This window comes from Schistocerca gregaria, chromosome 7 (assembly GCF_023897955.1).
Source record: "Schistocerca gregaria isolate iqSchGreg1 chromosome 7, iqSchGreg1.2, whole genome shotgun sequence".
Classification (NCBI taxonomy): Eukaryota; Metazoa; Arthropoda; class Insecta; order Orthoptera; family Acrididae; genus Schistocerca; species Schistocerca gregaria.
This window is the reverse complement of record NC_064926.1, coordinates 422,446,019-422,466,995: the sequence shown is the minus strand read 5'-3', so window position 1 is coordinate 422,466,995 and position 20,977 is coordinate 422,446,019. Positions and strand designations below refer to the sequence as shown.

Genomic DNA, 20,977 nt, shown 5'->3' with positions numbered 1-20,977 from the left:
AGATAAACTCCATTGGAAGACTCTGCAGGAGAGACGCTCAGTAGCTCGGTACAGGCTTTTGTTAAAGTTTCGAGAACATACCTTCACCGAAGAGTCAAGCAGTATATTGCTCCCTCCTACGTATATCTCGCGAAGAGACCATGAGGATAAAATCAGAGAGATTAGAGCCCACATAGAAGCATACCGACAATCCTTCTTTCCACGTACAATACGAAACTGGAATAGAAGGGAGGACGGATAGAGGTACTCAGGGTACCCTCCCCCACACACCGTCAGGTGGCTTGCGGAGTATGGATGTAGATGTAGATGAATCTATCATCAGAACAGTATCACGAGCCTCCATTGTCACCTACACAAAAAGGAATTGCGATGTCTTATTTATAATTGAATTTCTGTCAATAGGGCGATACTTACATGTAACGAGTCTAGCTGGGAAGGCGAGTATCTAAGGTTTGGCAAAACCGGCATGGTCGAGAATGTCAACTGAGATACACAAATGAATGTTAACAGCCACTTTAACTGCTCCTTCCAGTACTCGTTTGAGGACTGTACATCGAGTAACTGGTACATTTATTTCAAATGAAAGAAAACATGCTCTCTTTTTTAATACTACAGTTATGGGCAACCTGTGGCACTTTTGGTGCATTAATGTGGGTACTTTCTTTTGTTGCACGGGTAATTAGTAATATTAAAATAATGCGTGTTACAGGCTTTGTTATGTTTGTGTTATACACTTCACCTTGTACAAACTGAAATAAGCATGGCATGTGTAAAAGTGTAAAAAATGTCACAACAGTGGCAAATTAAACATACCATTTTTGGAGTGGTCATAGTTGTGTGTCTCAGTAGATAAACTTTGTAGTTTTTCGTAAGCAGCTATAATTAAAGAAAAAGGTTGGAAAATGACACGGTATAACTAGTCAGGGTAGTTGGAATATTTGTGTATAGTGCTATTTGTTTTCAAGTTAACGAAATATATGAACCGTGTTGCGTTCCCAAAGAAAAGCTACATGAGTGGCGTCTACCAAGAGTTATTAACCTATGAGAGAAGGAACAGGCACACTGACGTAACGCCTGCGAGCTACAGAGACAGTAGTATGTTCACAGTTAATTTGAATCACTCCTCGAGAGTCACATCCAATGATTGAAACCATCCGAACTCAACTCGTCAACGTACCTGATGTTATTCACTCAGCTAAGTTTCTTCTATTCTTTTATGACATGTCTGAGGGGAAAGGGTTGTTGGGTTTTGTTACATATCTGAATTAAGTGCGTCTTCCCCATAACGAGAACGAAATGAAATTGCTCAAACTAGGTGTAATTTGATCGTTATCCATTGATATTGCAAAACTGCAGTAAAGAGAAATACTGAACTTAAATCCATTTGTTTTGACCCTTGACGTGATCATAATAGTGGACATAAAGCACCCAACGAAACCCATTATGCATGAAATATGCATCATAACCTGAATTATAGCTATTACCGTAACATCAAATCGAGTTTTTGGTATCGGTAGGTTCAATCCAAATGTCATTAGTGTATCTGCGAACGCGCAGCACACTTTGTGCCTCGCTACATTACTAGAGACACACAACAGCAGTATAGACTTCTCAGTGGGTACAGTCACTCCCACTAATTGAAAGTTCAAGGAACCTAACAAAATTTTCGAACGGGATCGAATTCGTTCTCCATATGAAATCAGGGAAAAGACGAAATAAGAGTGTAAGTCAATAATGCTCTGTAGTTTCAATAAAATACATTTTTCTTTACCAAGGAAAGCAGAAAGCTACAACTAGAACACAGATTAAAAGAAATATAATTTTTTACCTATTTAATAAATTTATTTTAACATTTAAATCGAAAGGCACAAACAGATTCAAGTTACTGAGCTACCCCACTGACAGCGAATAACAGCCTTTTCTTCAAGCATGCAGGCTGACTTTGCGCTGATGTTACAAATTTCAGGGATGGTTCAGAAGAGTAAGTACATCAATTTGAGATGAGGGACCCTGGTCCGGAAACGACAGGGTCCAAAGTTTCGATGGATCCAATCGTTTCCGGAGCAGTTCCTTTATCTCAAATTGATAAATTTACACTTCTCAATCATTCCTGAAAGTTCGTTATGTCATGGAATCGCTTATATGTATCCGACAGGTATGCTATGCCCCCAACTTTGATATTAATTTCTGTAAGCATTCTTCAAGAGGCGGGAACTCATCTCGCCGGGCCCGCTTCTTCCCTCCTTATGCTACATTTTCAGCAGTCTTCTCTTTATACTTCAGCATTGGCGACAAATTGGCTGACTGAATTCCGTAAGCTTTAGTGGTTTTCCCACTCCACGTTCCCTTAAAACCTTTTCTGCGAAAGTACTTTTTGAAATAATTTTTATAATCTAAGAATTTCCAGCCAGCTGAAATGATTACATGTCAGCAACTTCTGTCAATCATTACAACGGAAAATCATCCATAGTTGCAGATCTCACCTATTTTTTTTTTTTTTTTTTTTTTTTTACTTGATTAGTTTCGGAGTAGTAGTAGACTGCTAGTTACCTGTGTGCGCTATAACTGTTAGTTACAGACTATTCGGATGATTTGAAAATAGGTCACGGCCCGAAAATGGTCAACAAGTAAATAAAATAAAATAAATTAAAAATCGTGAAATTTGGAACTTCATGTGGTTTTCTGTTGTACTGATTTTTATAACTGATTGATGTAGTGCAGTGAGCCATGCATTAATGAGAAAGTAAAGTAGTGTTCTGAAGAGCTGAATGGCGAAACAGTTGCCTCAGCAATTGACGAAACCATCACCCGTATCCGGACAAATGCGAATACGGAAATTTGCGGGCACCCGCCCTGCATGAAATACGAGGGTCAATCCAAAAGAAATGCACACTTTTTTTTGTGAAAATACAGTTTTCATTCTGCATGTGTGAAAGCTTTACAGTGTGTAGATACATCCTTCCCGCTTGTTTTCAAACTTAGTTCAACCTGTTCCCGTGAGTGGCGCCGTCACAGCATGTCTTAAAGATGGCTGCTACACTTGACGTTCGTCAGAACCAACGCGCTGTCATAGAATTCATGTGCTGTGAAAACGAGACAGTGGGAAACACCCACAAGAGGTTGGAAAAGGTGTATGGAGATGCTGCTGCGCGATCGCAGTGCAGTTAGTCAGTGGGCAAGCAGGTTACGCGATGAAAGCGGCACGGCAATATTGAGGATTGCCCTCGCAGCGGCAGGCCTCTTACTGCACACGCTCCAGACAATGTGCAGAGAGTTAAGGAATTGGTGAATGCTGACAGACGTATCACAGTGAACGAATTGTCACGCTACGTTGGGACAGGGGAAGAAAGTGTTTGGAGAATACTAAATGTGTTGGCGTTAAAAAAGGTTCGTGCGTGGTGGGTTTCCAGGATGTTGACAGTGGTTCACAAAGAAATAAGTAAAAAATATGTAGCGAACTTTTGGAACAGTACGAGAAGGGTGTAGATGAATTTCTTGGAAGAATTGTGACATGTGATGAAACATCGCTCCATCCTTTTTCACCAGACACGAAGAGGCAATCAATGGAATGGCATCATGCAAATTAACCCAAGGAAAAAAAAAAAAAAAATTCAAAACCACACCTTTTGCTGGAAAACTTATGGCTACAGTGTTTTTCGATTCTGAAGGACTCTTGCTTGTGGAACCACCATAAATTCTGATGCATATGTGACGACACTGAAGAAACTAGCTCGACTAAGTCGTGTTCGACCACATCGGCAAAAGCAGGATGTTTTGCTGTTGCACGACAATGCATGGCCACATGTCAGTCAAAATACCATGGAAGCGATCACTAAACTCGGATGGACAACACTGAAACACCCGGTTTACAGTCCTGGCCTGGCTCCATGTGACTATCATCTCTTTGGGAAACGGGAAGACACTCTTCGTGGAACATGGTTTGAAGATGACTCACTTGTGCACACTGCCAAATAGTGGCTGCAACAGGTTGGTCCAGAATTTTACCGTGCGGGTGTACAGGCGTTGGATCCAAGATGGCGCAAGGCAGTTGAGAGGGATGGAAATTATGTGGAGAAATGAAAATATTGTTCCTAAATGATGTATCTACACACTGTAAAACTTTCAAACATGTAGAATAAAAGATGGATTAAAAAAAAAGTGTGCCTTTCTTTTGGAGTGACCCTCGTACGTGAACGTCGGGCTGATCGACACACAAATCCTTGTGCTCACTTTACTACTTAATTTACTCCAGAAGCAAGGGAGATTGTGGTGTTTAACATGAGAAAGACAAATTGTTAAAATAATAGACGATGTCTTTTTAGTCCATATGCATAAATGCATGTTTGGGTACTACACATTTTAAACGAAACGAAATTTTTAGTAGTATTTTTGACAAAAATTCTTTGATAGCGTAAGTTTATGCAATAATAATTGTACGAAATATTTCGGAATGTAGTTTATAAATTACTATCTATGACAGCGCTCTCATTTTAAAACAACACACAGTTTCACCTCATCGAATTAAATCTCAGCAGTATTCCACATTGCAGCAATGGAAAACTGCTTTCACTTCTAGAATTTGTAGAATTGGCAGTCTGTGAATTACGCTTCATTTTATGAAACTATCACAAATGATCAACAAATCTGGACATTTAGCTGCAGCAATACTAAGTTACATAGTGATCAAAATCTGAATCTGTGTGTTTTTTAGACTTTTATCCCTGTTTGTTTATATTTGCATATTAATCTGCATTAGTGTTCATCTTCGTGCAATATAAATAAAGTGTCACAAAACACGAATATTTTTTTTTACTTTCTTTAATTAACGAAAAACGTTATTGCACGACAGATATAATTGCCGTGCAGCTTTTCGTGGCAGTTGTACTGCTGGCGTTTAGTGATACATAATAGTACGCTTAACATTATTTGAATGACTTTCCTGTCGCCAGAAATTGCAGTTCCTCGTAACCTTTTTTCAACTGCATTGCCCTGTCTAATAACGATGTTTTCTTTCTCTAAACTGCCCCGTGACAATAGTAATAATTTTGCATAATCCGCAAGAGACATCGGATTTCAGTGAACAAATTCACATTGAGTACTGTCGTTCATTTGTATCAACTATTCACACATTTATATTTTCTTTAGCTTTTTTTTCAGGCATAGTCAATAAAATAATAGAAACGGTTAATCATTCCTAGACACCTTGACTTTCAAATTGCGTTTCCGGATGAGAATACTGACGTAACTATCGGTGTGATGGTGGCGTCACTATATTGAAGGACTGATTACATAGTACTGTTAATATATATCGAACGTGGGGTGGCCCCTTTCGCAGTGGCAGTAGCGGGAATGTTACGGACACCAGCTCGAGGCAGGCATGGGTGCCCAAATTACTTGCCACAGGTGGTGTTGGCAAGTCTTCGGCAAACTCAGCTGTCAGCATTTTGTGTGTCCGGCATTCTTGCCGAAACACGTAACATTTCATAGATTTATCGATGTTTTCCATTGGACTTGACGACAAGTTTGATTTACGGAGAAAGTCGATTTATGAAAATTAGAAATAGCAGGAGTCTAGCGTATCTCATGTAATTTAGTGCTGTTTTTCTGAAAAGGTTTTCGTTACGCGTTGACATCACAAACATTTGCCAGGTATATAACAGGGGTGACAGAAGGCGTAAAGTCCAGTAATAAGAGGTCGCGCGACGGCGGCCTCGCAGTGCTTTGTTTGTGGCAGTAATGCGTCTGACAGTAGCGCCTCCGGAAGCGACCGGTTATCGATAGTCGCACGGTGTAGCGTGGCGTGGCGCGTCTCGGCTGTGGGCAGCTGCGAAGCGTCGCGTGCCGAGCGCCCTGCTCCCCCTCCGCTGGCCCACCAGTCGCCATGGCAACCGTGGTGGCCCTAGGCGAGCGGGTGGGGGGGCTTGCGCGACGGCTCAGTGCGCAGCCGCGGCCCGACGGAGTAGCACGTACGCCGGCGCGATCGCAGCGAGTGCGGTGCCGCCCGCAGCCGACACGCGACCGCGAGCGGCTCCAGTGTGTGTATGCGTGCGTGTACGTGTGAGGCAGTGCTGGCGCCCCGTTTGTGTGTATGTGTGCGTACGCGCGCGTGCAGGCGCTCCGGTGCAAGGGTACTAGTGTCCTCTCCACGTAATGCCTGCTAGGCGGGCATTTTGGTGTTAATGCGTGACCTTTACCTGCGCTGCCGACCCAGGAGGCGTCGTGTGGACAACGAACGCTGTGCGTGTAAGTGCACCACAAGCGACCTGCGCTGCAGAAGCGCTTCCCGCAACCCGACTGTCTTCTTCCGGTCCGTTGTTGCTCCTCGGTATCCACTGCCTGCTCCTTCTAGCTTATCGACGCTTGCAGTCACGCGTCGTTGCCTGCTCCCCACTCTCTTCCACCCCATCCCCTGGTCGCCCCCACCTCCCTCTCCCCCCCCCCCCATCTCTCTCTCTCTCTCTCTCTCTCTCTCTCTCTCTCTCCGTTTGTCGCGCGCGCGCGCCTGCGCGTTTATAGGATTTATGTATTGCGGGAAATGATGTCGCGAGAACGGGTTCATCGCATTCCACAGTGAGATTAGTCTACACTGTATTGTTAGCGCCCAAGCAGTTCGGGCAGTGTGTAATATCTTCCAGGCCATAAAGAACTGTTTTATATAGTTATACAACTTGCCGTGCTTGTGATGCCAACGCACAATTCTTACAGTGTTGCTTTGTTGATAGTGTGTCGCTGAAGGGAACTACCTGTTGCTCCTACGCAGACATCTGTTGCGTACTATTGTTAGGACGCTTCTCCCATCCCGACGTATCTCATTGCTCATCTTTGACAGCGATCGTTTCCTCGCGTTGGTGTTATCGGGCAAAGATAACAATACAGTGGCGCTCCACGCCCTCTCCCCACTACGTATCGAAATAATGGCGTCGCGTGCTAATAGACTGCCCGGAATCAAGTAGAACTATAATATTGTGCTCGCTTGGCGATGTCATCCCTGATGACGGACGTAGTTCAGTGATGTTAATGAATGCGTTATGCTATTTCCTTTACAGAACGTGATTTGCAACTAGTGCGGTAACCCTCAGCGCCGAACAACACACAAGGCTAAATCTATCGAAATTGACCTTATTGTCTGAATCATACTAGAATTTGTAAAAACTGTAAAAGACATTTTAAAGTTGAAGTGATCGGTTTAAGTAATTCTTTTGTATGACTGTCATTTTCGTGAGCGGTTTCTTTGAATAGAGGCTCTTCTGTGTGGATGAGGACATTAAACAGGCTCCATGTCTGGTATTCCATCAGAGCAAATTATCGTAGTTTACGAGAACATTTCCGTATAGTTCGTTCAGCCCAAAGTAGTTTACCTATTCCTTGCTTTGAGGAAAAAGTTCGGTATCTCGATGAAAAGAACGCTTTACATATTTCAAGCAAAATGTAGTATTGGGACTACAATAAATGTTATCTCTAGGCAATCCGAAAATTACGCTATTATTTTGCACTGTTGAAACTTCCTTTAATAGTGAGTAGCAGTTCTGGGAGGAAGAACGACTGGTGTACTAATGCATTAGAGAAACTGGCAGTGTTTCGATTGATAGGGCGTTCTCAGTTGGCAGCCTTGATTGTTGCTTTCTGTATTGCTAAAATATTTGACATTTGTCGAAATCGCTGTGTGATCAGAGGCGTCACCAGTTATGAGACTCATCGCAAATACACTGATCAGTCAGATGCTAACCTAGTTGTATGTTGGTAAACACTGACACGCAAAACAGCAGGAATTTCTACACATCAAGACACAATACTAGACGCCCGTATATAGCAAAGATAGTGGGATGTATTGGATTCTAAATTCTGGCAGATAGTCCATGATATTACGAATGTGTAAGATAAGAGTTGGCATCTTAAAGGTGTATAGAGTTCAGGAGGCCAAATTTGTCTTACTTTCATGTTCCCTGAACCACAGTAGCAGGATTCTGGTTGAGCGGTCTGGATAACTGATCATGTCTGAAGATACTATCTCTCAAAGCGATCAGCAAAAGAATACTGTAATCAAAGCTGTGGGACGTCTGTGAAGTGCGAGATCCAGCGGTCACTCGTGTGGAAGGATACATACTGCGGCGCGACTGGAACTATGGTTCATCTAATCTAAACTGAGGACTTGTTTAAATTAATGGTCATTCCAATCATAACATAACGGCAATGTCGCAGGTGCACAGTGTGAACCGCTTATTGTTGAGCCCTCATTGTTAATGGCATCGTTGAGGTGTAAGTACCGTTGACTACGTTTTACTTAATTATCGACTGCGGTACAAGTTGCCTTTCGTCTTGCGTCACAGAGCGGACAAGACTGAAACGTTCACATCGAGTGCGTCGTCCAACGGCAAAGTCAGTAGCTTCCTGTCTGCTACATGTCAACGACGTTCCTTGAACGATTTCATTTAGATCGTAATGGAAGGCTAATCATACCTCGCCGCGAATCCTTTAGCGTGTTCGACGCTAAACTGTACCTTCCTTTCCCAAGTTTACTAGAGTGCAATACGAAGTCAACATACGCGAATGTTGTTAGTTTACTAGTATTCACGCCGGAAATATGTCCGCAAAGAACGCAACGCGCTAATTAAGTGATATTGTTTCGGGATGCAGCGGAATTTTTAATTACCACATTTATTACAAATTGGTCTCTTGAGTATCGCTTAAACCAGATATTTATCAAAACATTTGACAGTATTTTCGACGTTGTATAAAGTCAGGTTATTCTTCCGTGGCGAGGCTAATAACTCGATAGTGCCTTCGAGGCGGAGATCACGGAAGTAGTGGGCGTGGCTATGTTGGCACAGGTGGCAGCGTGACGTAGCGATGCGAAAACATCAACACTACTACGCTAGCTCCCATGAAGTGGGGAAAAAAGATGGTGAGGGATGACGGCAGCATGAGGGTCGGGTAGAGGTAGCTATTGGGGGGGGGGGGGGACACCACGTCGTAGCGTGACACAGAGTCTTCATCCCCAGTGTGTTAGTTACTATGATGATTGTCTCAAAAGCGATAATTAAGGATGTTATCAACTAGAACGTTGAAGAACTTGCTTCAGCATTGTGGACAGACAATATCCATTTTTCTCTTTTTTTAGGTGAAACGTTGGAAACAGTCACAGCATATAGATTCACTGGAAAGTCAAATGACCAAGCGAAGCAAATTTTCGGGAATGCGTCAAGAGATGTGATTATGCACATTGATTACGAGTTGTTACATGTGTACATTGTTAGTTTAATGATACAGGAATTGCTTATGCGACGTTGGGGTGTATATTGCAGGCAGAAAAGAGGAGCTGCGTTTCCAACATATTTATTTTGTTGGATGTCAATCGTGAAGACAAGGACTACGTGCGGAGATTAGGCAGATGTCCATAACAGTCTGGGGCAACCTGTGTGCGTAGGTGGTAGTCAACGCTACATATGAAAACTGGCATAATCAGGTTGGATCGCGCCAGTTCGGAACTTAGGTCTGAAGATAGGCCCTGTACGGAACGGATTAGTGTTGGAATTGGTAGTTCCAGGGGATGCACGCAAGTGGGTGGTATTCATATCTCATAGCATAGGGTTTTATGAATTCTATGTAGCAAATGCCTCGTAGAGAAAATGTTAGCAAATAATCTAGCCGCAGTGGCAGTATTCAGCCGAATTTAAGGAACGCTTCAAAGATTGCGGCTACGAATAGATTACGGACAACCCTTAATCCTTATCCTTTATCCTTTATTCCTTTTCAGAACCGTGGTTTGAGTGGCCACCGCGCTTCAGTCACATACCTGCAGTGTTAATATACCAACAGTTAGTATTTTTCAATGATTGTTAAGATGACTTGTGTGAGGATGTCAGAGGTATAATGGGTTGTATTATTACGGACAATTCACACCGCATATCAATGGAGCGTCGCGGAATCGAGCGGTAGCATCAATGGTTTTTAGTTGCCAGATGGAAGTGACCCAAATGTATAGTGGTTTTATAATTCACTTATCCGATTATATGAAGACAATACAACTTCGCCGAAACTAGTAATCAGAATATGTATCAACAGCGATCTCGGTAGTAAAACCTCAATTTTGGAAGCTTTCTTACGTCAATAAATGTTTCTTTCTAAGTAGGTTAGTGTGACTCGGCCTTGTTATAAGACGATATATAACTGATGGAGCCTGTCAGTCATAAATTATTAAGGAAACTGATTTGCTGTGGATATCACGATGCAGTGCACTGTAATACCAAAAACATAACAACCTTTCCGTTTCACTAACGTTTCATTATCGATAACTAAATTTTCGTCCATTTAGCCAGCACCTTCACGGTATTATGTTCTACATCTACATTCATACTCCTGTATGTAGCACTTCAACCCGATAAGCATGCAGAGGCGTCAAAAAGTAGTATCAGAAATATAAAAGCGACTAGTAAGACATTTATACCTAAATCGTGTGTCATGCAAGTAAACTAAGTAACCAGTAGAGCGACACTTGAGGCAGACGGTAGCTGGAAGCGGCACAGTGGCCTGTTGCAAGGGCCTGCGCCACCGGTCACACGGGGACGCGTGTAGCCTTTGTTTTGGCGCCGCCTGGTGGTGCATTTGGGCTACCCTCGGGCGCGGCCCCGCGATTTGCATAAGTTGCGGGGAGGGAGGCGGCGCGCCAGGGCTGTCCACGGCCAGCGGTCAGCGCGGAACAAAGGCCGACGCGCGCAACTGCTACTGTTGCGTCGCCTTGTTGACACCGCTATCCATCCGCAACTTCACCGCGCCGGATTTCGTTTTAAAATCGGAACAGCCTATTCAGCGGCATACTAAATGAATAGTCTACAGCCGTTTCCCCAGACCCCGCCGCCGAATTTTCACATTTTTCTCTCTGTAAGCGAGCATATAGGGAAAGAGGGGTAATGTTATTTTGTCGAAAATTAACTGCACACCAATCTGTTAACAAAATACAGGTTGATTCTTGCACAGAAGAAAATTGCAACCAGCTACTATTGATAATTCTATTTATTTACACAGATAGCGCCGTGACAGGTTTCGAACCGACATTTTCATCTTCAGAAGACTGTCCGCGTCTAGATAAACGTTTGGTCAGATTTGCATTTTTTTTTCTCTCTTGTAGAGGAAAGTTCCTTCGAAAGGTGGTTTTTACAGCAGGCCACCTCTACACTAATAGGACACCCATTAATCACATGAGCTCAAAATGGGGGAGTGGGTGCCCAACAAAAATCACCAAATGTCGCATCTTCTTAATTCAGAGAATATACATTATTGTAACAGGTAACCTTTTATAATTCGTCATATTGGAACTATTCCAGTTTTTATTTCTAAAATTCCAATATCACATAAATACAGGACAACGAACTGCCTTAGCAACAAAGCAGTATCGATGTTTCACTGCCTTTAATTGGCAAGCGTTTGTTCTTTTCCCCCATTTATGATCATTATGAGTAAAATTAGATAGTAGTTACACACTAGCTGTGTGAAAATGTATTGATAAACGTCTGCTTTTGGAAAGCCCTTTTTAACCTCGTGTTTTGCCCATACGATCAAAAACAAAGAAATCGTGCTTTGCAAAGGCGTACCACTGGCAGTATATTTATTTCACGTAATTATACTATAGGCGGTGAAGTCACATTGGACACTTGCGACTGTTCCCAACTGTTCTTCTTCGCTGTCGATTGTTGAGTTTTCCACATTATCATCTTTTCCTTGTCGTAGGTTTCTCCCACGTTCGTACTCGTCTCTGTCAGAGAGTGGGCCTACAGACCCTTTCCCTCCCCCCTCTCTCCGCCCTCACCTAGCGCGCGCGCGCAAGCTACGTTCATGACTAAAATTACAGGCTATGTACAACTCCACACATAAAATAAATTTTGCGTCACGCCGGTTCCCAGAACTCCTGTAGATAAAAGTTGACTGTGGATCTTTTATCACAGACACAGTCCCTTTGACGGTTCAGAGATGTCACTAAACCCATCCAAAGGTGTAAACAACCATATATGACCAGCGCCTATTACACAGAGGGGATCAGACAGCCGATCAGTTCCAGTCATTCCACCAGGAAGGAGGTACACGGCTCGAGTTGTCTGTATTTCAACGATGCCTATACGGTCAATACCGCGGTTCGGTCGCATCCGCATTGTTACTTTGTGCCACGAAGGGCTCTCAACAAGGGAAGTGCCCAGGCGCCTCGGAGTGAACCAAAGCGATGCTGTTCGGACATGGAGGAGATACAGAGAGACAGGAACTGTCGATGACATACGTCGCTCAGGCCGCCCAAGGGACTACTACTGCAGTGGATGACCGCTGTGGATTCATGCAGCCACAGGACGTCTACATCTACATCCATACTCCGCAAGCCACCTGACGGTGTGTGGCGGAGGGTACCCTGAGTACCTCTATCGGTTCTCCCTTCTGTTCCAGTCTCGTATTGTACGTGGAAAGGAGGATTGTCGGTATGCTTCTGTGTGCGCTTTAATCTCTCTGATTTTATCCTCATGGTCTCTTCGCGAGATATACGTAGGAGGGAGCAATATACTGCTTGACTTTTCGGTGAAGATATGTTCTCGAAACTTTAACAAAGGCCCGTACCGAGCTACTGAGCGTCTCTCCTGCAGAGTCTTCCACTGGAGTTTATCTATCATCTCCGTAACGCTTTCGCAATTACTAAATGATCCTGTAACGAAGCGCGCTGCTCTCCGTTGGATCTTCTCTATCTCTTCTATCACCCTACCTGGTGCGGATCCCACACTGCTGAGCAGTATTCAAGCATTGGGCGAACAAGCGTACTGTAACGTACTTCCTTTGTTGTCGGATTGCATTTCCTTAGGATTCTTCCAATGAATCTCAGTCTGGCATTTGCTTTACCGACGATCAACTTCATATGATCATTCCATTTTAAATCACTCCTAATCCGTACTCCCAGATAATTTATGGAATTAACTGCTTCCAGTTGCTGACCTGCTATTTTGTAGCTAAATGATAAGGGATCTATCTTTCTATGTATTCGCATCACATTGCACTTGTCTACATTGAGATTCAATTGCCATTCCGTGCACCATGCGTCAATTCGCTGCAGATCCTCCTGCATTTCAGTACAATTTTCCATTGTTGCAACCTCTCGATACACTACAGCATCATCTGCAAAAAGCCTCAGTGAACTTCCGATGACATCCACCAGGTCATTTATGTATATTGTGAATAGCAACGGTCCTATGACACTCCCCTGCGGCACACTTGAAATCACTCTTACTTCGGAAGACTTCTCTCCATTGAGAATGCCATGTTGCGTTCTGTTATCTAGGAACTCCTCAATCCAATCACACAATTGATCTGATAGTCCGTATGCTCTTACTTTGTTCATTAAACGACTGTGGGGAACTGTGTCAAACGCCTTGCGGAAGTCAAGAAACACGGCATCTACCTGTGAACCCGTGTCTAAGGTCCTCTGAGTCTCGTGGACGAATAGCACGAGCTGGGTTTCACACGACCGTCTTTTTCGAAACCCATGCTGATTCCGACAGAGTAGATTTCTAGTCTCCAGAAAAGACATTATACTCGAACATAATACGTGTTCCTAAATTCTACAACTGATCGACGTTACAGATATAGGTCTATAGTTCTGCACATCTGTTCGACGTCCCTTCTTGAAAACGGCGATGACCTGTCCCCTTTTCCAATCCTTTGGAACGCTTCGCTCTTCTAGAGACCTACGGTACACCGCTGCAAGAAGGGGGGCAAGTTCCTTCGCGTACTCTGTGTAAAATCGAACTGGTATCCCATCAGGACCAGCGGCCTTTCCTCTTTTGAGCGATTTTAATTGTTTCTCTATCCCTCTGTCGTCTACTTCGATATCTACCATTTTGTTAACTGTGCGACAATCTAGAGAAGGAAGCACAGTGCAGTCTTCCTCTGTGAAACAGCTTTGGAAGAAGAGATTTACTATTTCGGCCTTTAGTCTGTCATCCTCTGTTTCAGTACCATTTTGGTCACAGAATGTCTGGACATTTTGTTTTGATCCACCTACCGCTTTGACATAAGACCAAAATTTCTTAGGATTTTCTGCCAAGTCAGTACATAGAACTTTACTTTCGAATTCATTGAAAGCCTCTCGCATAGCCCTCCTCACACTACATTTCGCTTCGCGTAATTTTTGTTTGTCTGCAAGGCTTTGGCTATGTTTGTGTTTGCTGTGAAGTTTCCTTTGCTTCCGCAGCAGTTTTCTAACTCGGTTGTTGTACCACGGTGGCTCTTTCCCATCTCTTACGATCTTGCTTGGCACATACTCATCTAACGCATTTTGTACCATGGTTTTGAACTTCGTCCACTGATCCTCAACACTATCTGCACTTGAGACAAAACTTTTGTGTTGAGCCGTCAGGTACTCTGTAATCTGCTTTTTGTCACTTTTGCTAAACAGAAAAATCTTCCTACCTTTTTTAATATTTCTATTTACGTCGCGTTATGATTCGAACTTTGCGGAATAGGCTGCATGATACGCAACTTTACTCCTGACGTCCATGGCGAGGTCCATCTTTGCAACCACGACACCATGCAGCGCGGTACAGATGGGCCCAACAACATGCCGAATGGACCGCTAAGGACTGGCATCACGTTCTCTCCACCGATGAGTGTCCATATGCCTTCAACCAGACAATCGTCGGAGATGTGTTTGGAAGCAACCCGGTCAGGCTCAGCACCTTGGACACGCTGTCCAGCGAGTGCAGCAAGGTGGAGGTTCGCTGCTGTTTTGGGGTGGCATTATATGGGGCCGGCGTAAGACGATGGTAGTCATGGAAGACGCCGTAACGGCTGTACGATACGTAAATGCCATCCTCCGACCGATAGTGCAACCATATCGGCAGCGTATTGGCGAAGAATTCGACTTCATGGACGACAATTTGCGCCCCCATCGTGTACATCTTGTGAATGACTTTCTTCAGGATAATGACATCGCTCGACTAGAGTGGCCAGCACGTTCTCCAACATGAATACTATCAAACATTCCTAGGATAGATTGAAAAGGGCTGTTTATGGACGACGTGACCCACCAACCATTCTGAGGGATCTAAGCCGAATCGCCGTTGAGGAGTGGGAAAATCTGGACCAACAGTGCCTTCATTAACTTGTGGATAGTATGCAACGACGAATACAGGCATACATCAATGCAAGAGGTAGTTCTACTGGGTATTAGAGGTACCGGTGTGTACAGCAGTCTGGACTAAACCTCTGAAGGTCCCGCTGTATGGTGGTACAACATGCAGTGTGTGGCTTTCATGAGCAATGAAAAGGGCGGAAATGTTTATGTTGATCTCTCTTCCAATTTTCAGTACACTTACCGGGACTCTCGGAACCGAGGTGATGCAAAACTTCTTTTGATGTGTGTATAAAGAAAACTTAATTCAAACGCAGTCCAACATACTAGAAATAAAACTCCAAACTTTTTAACAGTGAAAACAACTAGGAAAATGTCATTTACTTCTTGGGTTACTTAAGTGGAGATAACTTTTTTGCGACCCTGCAGAAGTCGTAAGTGGATAAGGCTGTTTTATCGAGGCCAGTCGGGCGTGGTGGTAAAGTGATACAGCGCGTAAATGGAGCCAGAGAGATCGCATGATGAATCCGCCAGGACCACTGAAATTTTCAGTCCCTCTTTCCTCCAACCGTCTCACCTCTCAACCATGTGAGGAGTCACCAGGAACGACACGCGATCCCATTTACCCGGTTGGATAGACTCGTTAGATGAGGAAACAGGCCAGTCTCTGAAGTGGTGTCCAATTCAAAAACTTGCACCCTTCGATCTGAGCCCCACGTAATTATTTATCGAGCGGACTCCCGAGTTCATTTCACCTTGCTGTGCAAGTGTGGGGCCACTGGCTTACCCCTGATGTTTATCTGTATTGTTGCTCGTAAAACAGAGCTGGCAACACTTTAATTAGAGGTGCTTCCAGAGGTTCATAATCTTCTATTGACAACAAAAGGAGAGAAGCTTCATGGTACTAACATGGCGCGCTTTTCTTTCAGCTAGATTCGCGATTGGTCTTCTTCATGCGCAGAATGAAAACATTGCCGACACGTTTAGGCGGACTCCACTTGCACATGGTACTGTCAAATCCATTGTTTTTCTCCATAAAATTATGAGGTTCTACAAACTGAAGTAATCTTAATTTCTGGAACGAAAACTGAAAACTCAAATCATTATTTGAAGTTTTCATTAACATTCGAGAGATTGCGTTAGTGGGCTTGGTTTACGCAACGAAAAGCATAAGATTTTATGTAAACAAGGACACGATTGCATGATTGGCCATTTAGTGAATATTGGCGCCAGCGAAATATTTTGGAACGTATTCCGTAAAAACTTTGGTATGTTCGTAACTTGTTATCATAATATTTCGGTAAAGAAATTTCTGATACTAAAATGTAATCTAGGGAAATTACACTTACTTAGCTTAAGATAACGTTGTTACGAAAGGATTATCAGGTAGTAATACTGTGAAATACAATACGACAAAGTACCCTTCTCGTAGAGACGGAGCCGGGGGCTTACAAGGGGAGGCCGACAATAGTGAAATTGATTCGATTCATACTGCGCATGACAAAAGCTCATGGCCAGAGCTGCACGTCTCAGCCGTCGTCGAGAAAATCGACAGTTAAAAGATACCGTTGCGGTGAAATACTCTCTACGATTAGTAATTTTCTACAGCGTCGTGGCGCAGCGGTAAGAGCTCGGGTTCGTAAGCCCCCGAAGGTCGCCGGATCGAATCCTCGCGCCATGCAATTTTTTATTATTTGGTTGTTGTAATTCAAATGTACACACACACACACACACACACACACACACACACACACACACACACACACACACACACACACAATATATATATATATAATTCCCGGCAATCAGTTGCAGCAATTATGCATATAATAAGTTGTTGAAAGTCGTTTGTCGTGGAAAAATAATACTTGAAATAAAACACAATATCACACATAATATTCAAGTGGATACAATTTATTGAAAAGTTCGGTACACACTCGCACATAATTAACAATTAGTGACCAGAAGTAGCTGGAGTATCGCACCAACCAGAGTGATAGTTATAATAGAAACATGGAAAGCAGAAAACAGCACATCTAGCGCATCTGATAAACGATGCGTTTTTACAAGAACAATTGTTTTTTAAATTACCTGTTGGGAAACACACCTGATTGACATTCCAGGACAGCCTTTTTCGCCGAAAGTTCTGGCACCCTGACAAACAAGATATAAAAATATCGTTTATATAAGAAATATAAAAAATCTGTGTTGTCTATCATCATGTCATATGACATTTGTGAACAGCTCTTTACGTACCTGTTTGATCAGTATTAATTATAAAATCTTTGTTGAAGTTAGTTATCAACGTTCGCGTCTGGATCCGAAATGTGTCCGCTGCGGCCAAAATTTCGTCTGGGTTAGCCGTCTCTTTCCGGGAAAGAAATTTTGTGATTTTCCGTTGCCTAATCCCATGCTTCTTTTTAAATTCGGTGACCCATGTTTTTGAAGCTTTGAAGTTGAAATCTGGGAACTGACTTGCAGCGCCCAAGGCCCACTCCTGCAGGTTACTGGTAGCAACTTGCTGGAAGTTTTGTCGAGCTCCTTCGAAGCGATCATGCATCCATGAATCGATCGTACAATATTTATCAAATTTGCTACCGCCACGTTTGATTTGCTCTTCCAATCTGGATAAATAGCCCATATTTGTCAAACCAGAGATTCCTTTTTATTTTTATTTTTGTGTAGAGTTTTGAGTCCCCAGCCTGGATGTTCTTTGGCCAGATTGACAGCTCTAATTTTGTAATCCAGAGAAATATAGTCATACTTTTTTTTCGGTCGGCTCGTATTCGTCTGATGATTCGTTGGCAATGGGACTCGTTTCAACGTCTTCGTAGGCATTCTTATCGTCGATTTCACTAATGTCTATCAGTTCCTCATCGTGAACGAGGGTTTTTTCGGCGAGCATTTGCAGCGTATTCTGGAACATTTCTTCCCCAATTACCATGGCTCTTCGTTGATTGATGATGACGGCTCTGCTACGATGCGATTACTGTTACGAAGGGGGCTTTCAAAATACACCAATGCATCTTTCTATTGTTGTTTTGCCACTTCGCTGTGTATAGAATCTTCTTCGATCACATCACTTTCATACGAAGGGCCCGGATCGCTCTCCAATTGTACCGCCTCCATTTTTACGTTTGTTTAACAGGGTGTACCAAAGTTCTCACGTACTCACTGATTTTGAACAATGTTATAAGTTGCGCTAGGGACCGCATCTACCTTCTTTCGAAGTTAGCAGGCAACTACGCTTTTTACGCGGCGGCTCGGTTCGGCCCATTCATCTGTCCTTAAAGTCTAACGAGCGAGTAACGGAGTTTATATTTCATACCTGCCACAGCAAATTTGTGTTCGTGGGGTCTCTGTTCTAATTCGAACGTTCGACTTACTCAATACGTATTCGTTTCGGAATATCGATTCTACGTTTTCCGTTAACTATAAGTGGTAAACATTATAAAGACAATTAATAACATTTGTGAAAACAACTTTCTTTGCGGAGAGCATAATGATGTTCGAAGTCGCCAGTTTTTCCACGACAAATACTTCCAACAACTTGTTACATGCATAATTGTTGCAACTGATTACCGGGAATAATATATATATAATATAATATGTGTGTTTGTGTACATTTGAATTACAAAAAAAATTAAAAAAATTGCATGGCGCGAGATTCGATCCGGCGATTTTCGGTTTACGAACCCGAGCGCCTACCGCTGCACCACGACGCTGTGGAAAATTATTAATCGTAGAGAGTATTTCACCGCAACGGTTTCTTTCACCTGTCGATTTTCTCGACAACGGCTGAGAAGTGCATCTTGGTGCTTTGCCACATTACACCTCTGGCCATGAGCTTTTATTATGCAGTATGAATCGAATCTGAATTTCACAATTGGCGGCCTCCCCTTGTTAGTCACAAAGTTCTGTCGTCATAAATGACGTTTTTAGGGTTTTGTGCCTCAGTGTATAAAAACAGAACCCTTGCAGGATCACTCTGTGTGTCCATCCCTGTGTTTGTCCAATTGTTCAGAGCCCTTTTCTCTGGAAGAGATCGGCGTTTCAAGTTCAGAATTATGTCACATATTAAACTCTTATGCTCCCTTGCCGATGTTAATATTTTACGCGTGCAGTCAAAAGATATTGCCGTTTATGATACTATTTCGATTCTCGAAAATTCACTCGTCAGAACACGTTGTGCACTTCCCGTTGATCAAAAATCATCAAATTTGGCAGGAAGCAAGTTTCCACCGCACAAGTAAAGGAGAAAAAAAATCAGAAAATTGTTTATGTGTCATTGTTCTTGAAAGTCAAGGAATTACTGGTTTTGACATCTCGTCAGTGTCAATGTCGATAATAGGCAAAGATCGTCAATACTCTCCTTTTGCGGAAGGGATGAACAGTCTACACACACAGTTAAGTTTGTACCTAATCCTCAATATGTGAATCCTACTCGCACCTGACCAGTTTTATTTACACCTGTATTTTATTGTTAGGATACGCCCGGTCAGGCGAAATGCTTCAAATCGCCGATGTTCATAGGTGCGAGGTAATTACGTCCAACAATGCCAGTTTCCAGCACGGTTACCAGCATATGTTTGCTAGTTAAAACGGTGCCCCGCAGGCCTAGTGACAAGAGGTGGAATTAACTCTCGTTATCTTGCTTCGCACGCTTGTGCCCACATTACTGTTAGCTCTCTCTCTCTCTCTCTCTCTCTCTCTCTCTCTCTCTCTCTCTCTCTCTGTATCCTCCTCTCCTCCCGCTCCCTTTCCCTCCCTCCCTCCCTTCCCTCTCAGCAGCAGTGCAGGGGGTGCTTGCTGTTGCTATTAGCTAACCCGCCTGCCTTCATTTCCCCTATTACTAGGTCAGCGACGAACACTGCTCAATAAAATTTGCAGAGCAGCGGCTGGTAATTTCAGCAATGTGCAGATCAGAGGTGTGTGACCATTGGAATTTATCGTGAATACTGATTTTTTTTGTTACTTATTAATAAGAGCATCCGTTTTGTACATATACTAGTTTAAGAAAACTGTTTTTACGCAACGTCAAAAGATGCTGATAAATATGTACGTGAATATTTAAAATTAACTTAGAAAAATCATAGGGAGATGGATGCTATCTTAGTTCTTCTTTTAATGCTCTTTCAATGCTTAAATAGCTTAAAAACAAGGTAGATCTACAAAGAAAAACGTATTTGCTAAAATACAAAATGTTTATTACCTAAGTAACGTCAGGCGGATGCGGAGACAACATTTCGTACACTCCGCAATTTTATTCATTTCCACACCTTACATCTTACAAATATTGCCTATGGAGTCGACAAGTTGTTGCGACTCTCAACCGTGTTTCTATTTCTTGTAGTTAGCTCCTTCGGCTAAGAACCAAACTTGTTTCTAAATGTAGTGCAGCTTTTTTCAGAGTTGCAGTGATATGTATTCCGGTCCCTTGTGAACGCCTGATCGAATCCATATCGTATTTAGTCACTAAACGTACCTCCCCCACCCCCGTCCTCTCACCACCCCATTCGTCTCGCTGTCTGCCGGCAAATTCCATATCAACGCTATAAAACCTTGATTCCGTGAATCCACTTCAGTAAATGGTTACTTTTGTATGAAGACAATGTATGCAATGAATGAAGAGAATTCCAGGTGTGTGTGTGTGTGTGTGTGTGTGTGTGTGTGTGTGTGTGTGTGTGTGTGTGTGTGTGTGAGAGAGAGAGAGAGAGAGTGCTTATTAATGTTTGTAAGCAAGTGTGGGACTTTCGTTTGTGTAGGACAATGACACGCTGATTCTCACACTTCACCCGAGGCTTTCTAAAAAAGAAAAATATTGATTATGCGTGTAAGCAACAGCTCTTGCATTTTTCTTTGTGCTACTGTGCATCAGTG

The 20,977-nt window shown here is 43.0% G+C and overlaps 1 protein-coding gene across 7 annotated transcripts in view; it reads left to right on the top strand.

The window, feature by feature from the left end:
- Positions 1–20,977, top strand: part of LOC126282160 (AF4/FMR2 family member lilli-like) — an 896,885-nt gene that overhangs the window by 778,561 nt on the left and 97,347 nt on the right. Inside the window, exon 1 of one of the 7 annotated variants that reach the window (XM_049981682.1) lies at positions 5,962–6,243. The exons of the other annotated variants lie outside the window; for them this stretch is intronic. Coding sequence (XP_049837639.1) covers positions 6,180–6,243 — 64 coding nt within the window. The 5' untranslated portion in view covers positions 5,962–6,179. Of the gene's footprint in view, positions 1–5,961; positions 6,244–20,977 lie in introns of those variants that run through there. 7 annotated transcript variants of the gene reach the window in all.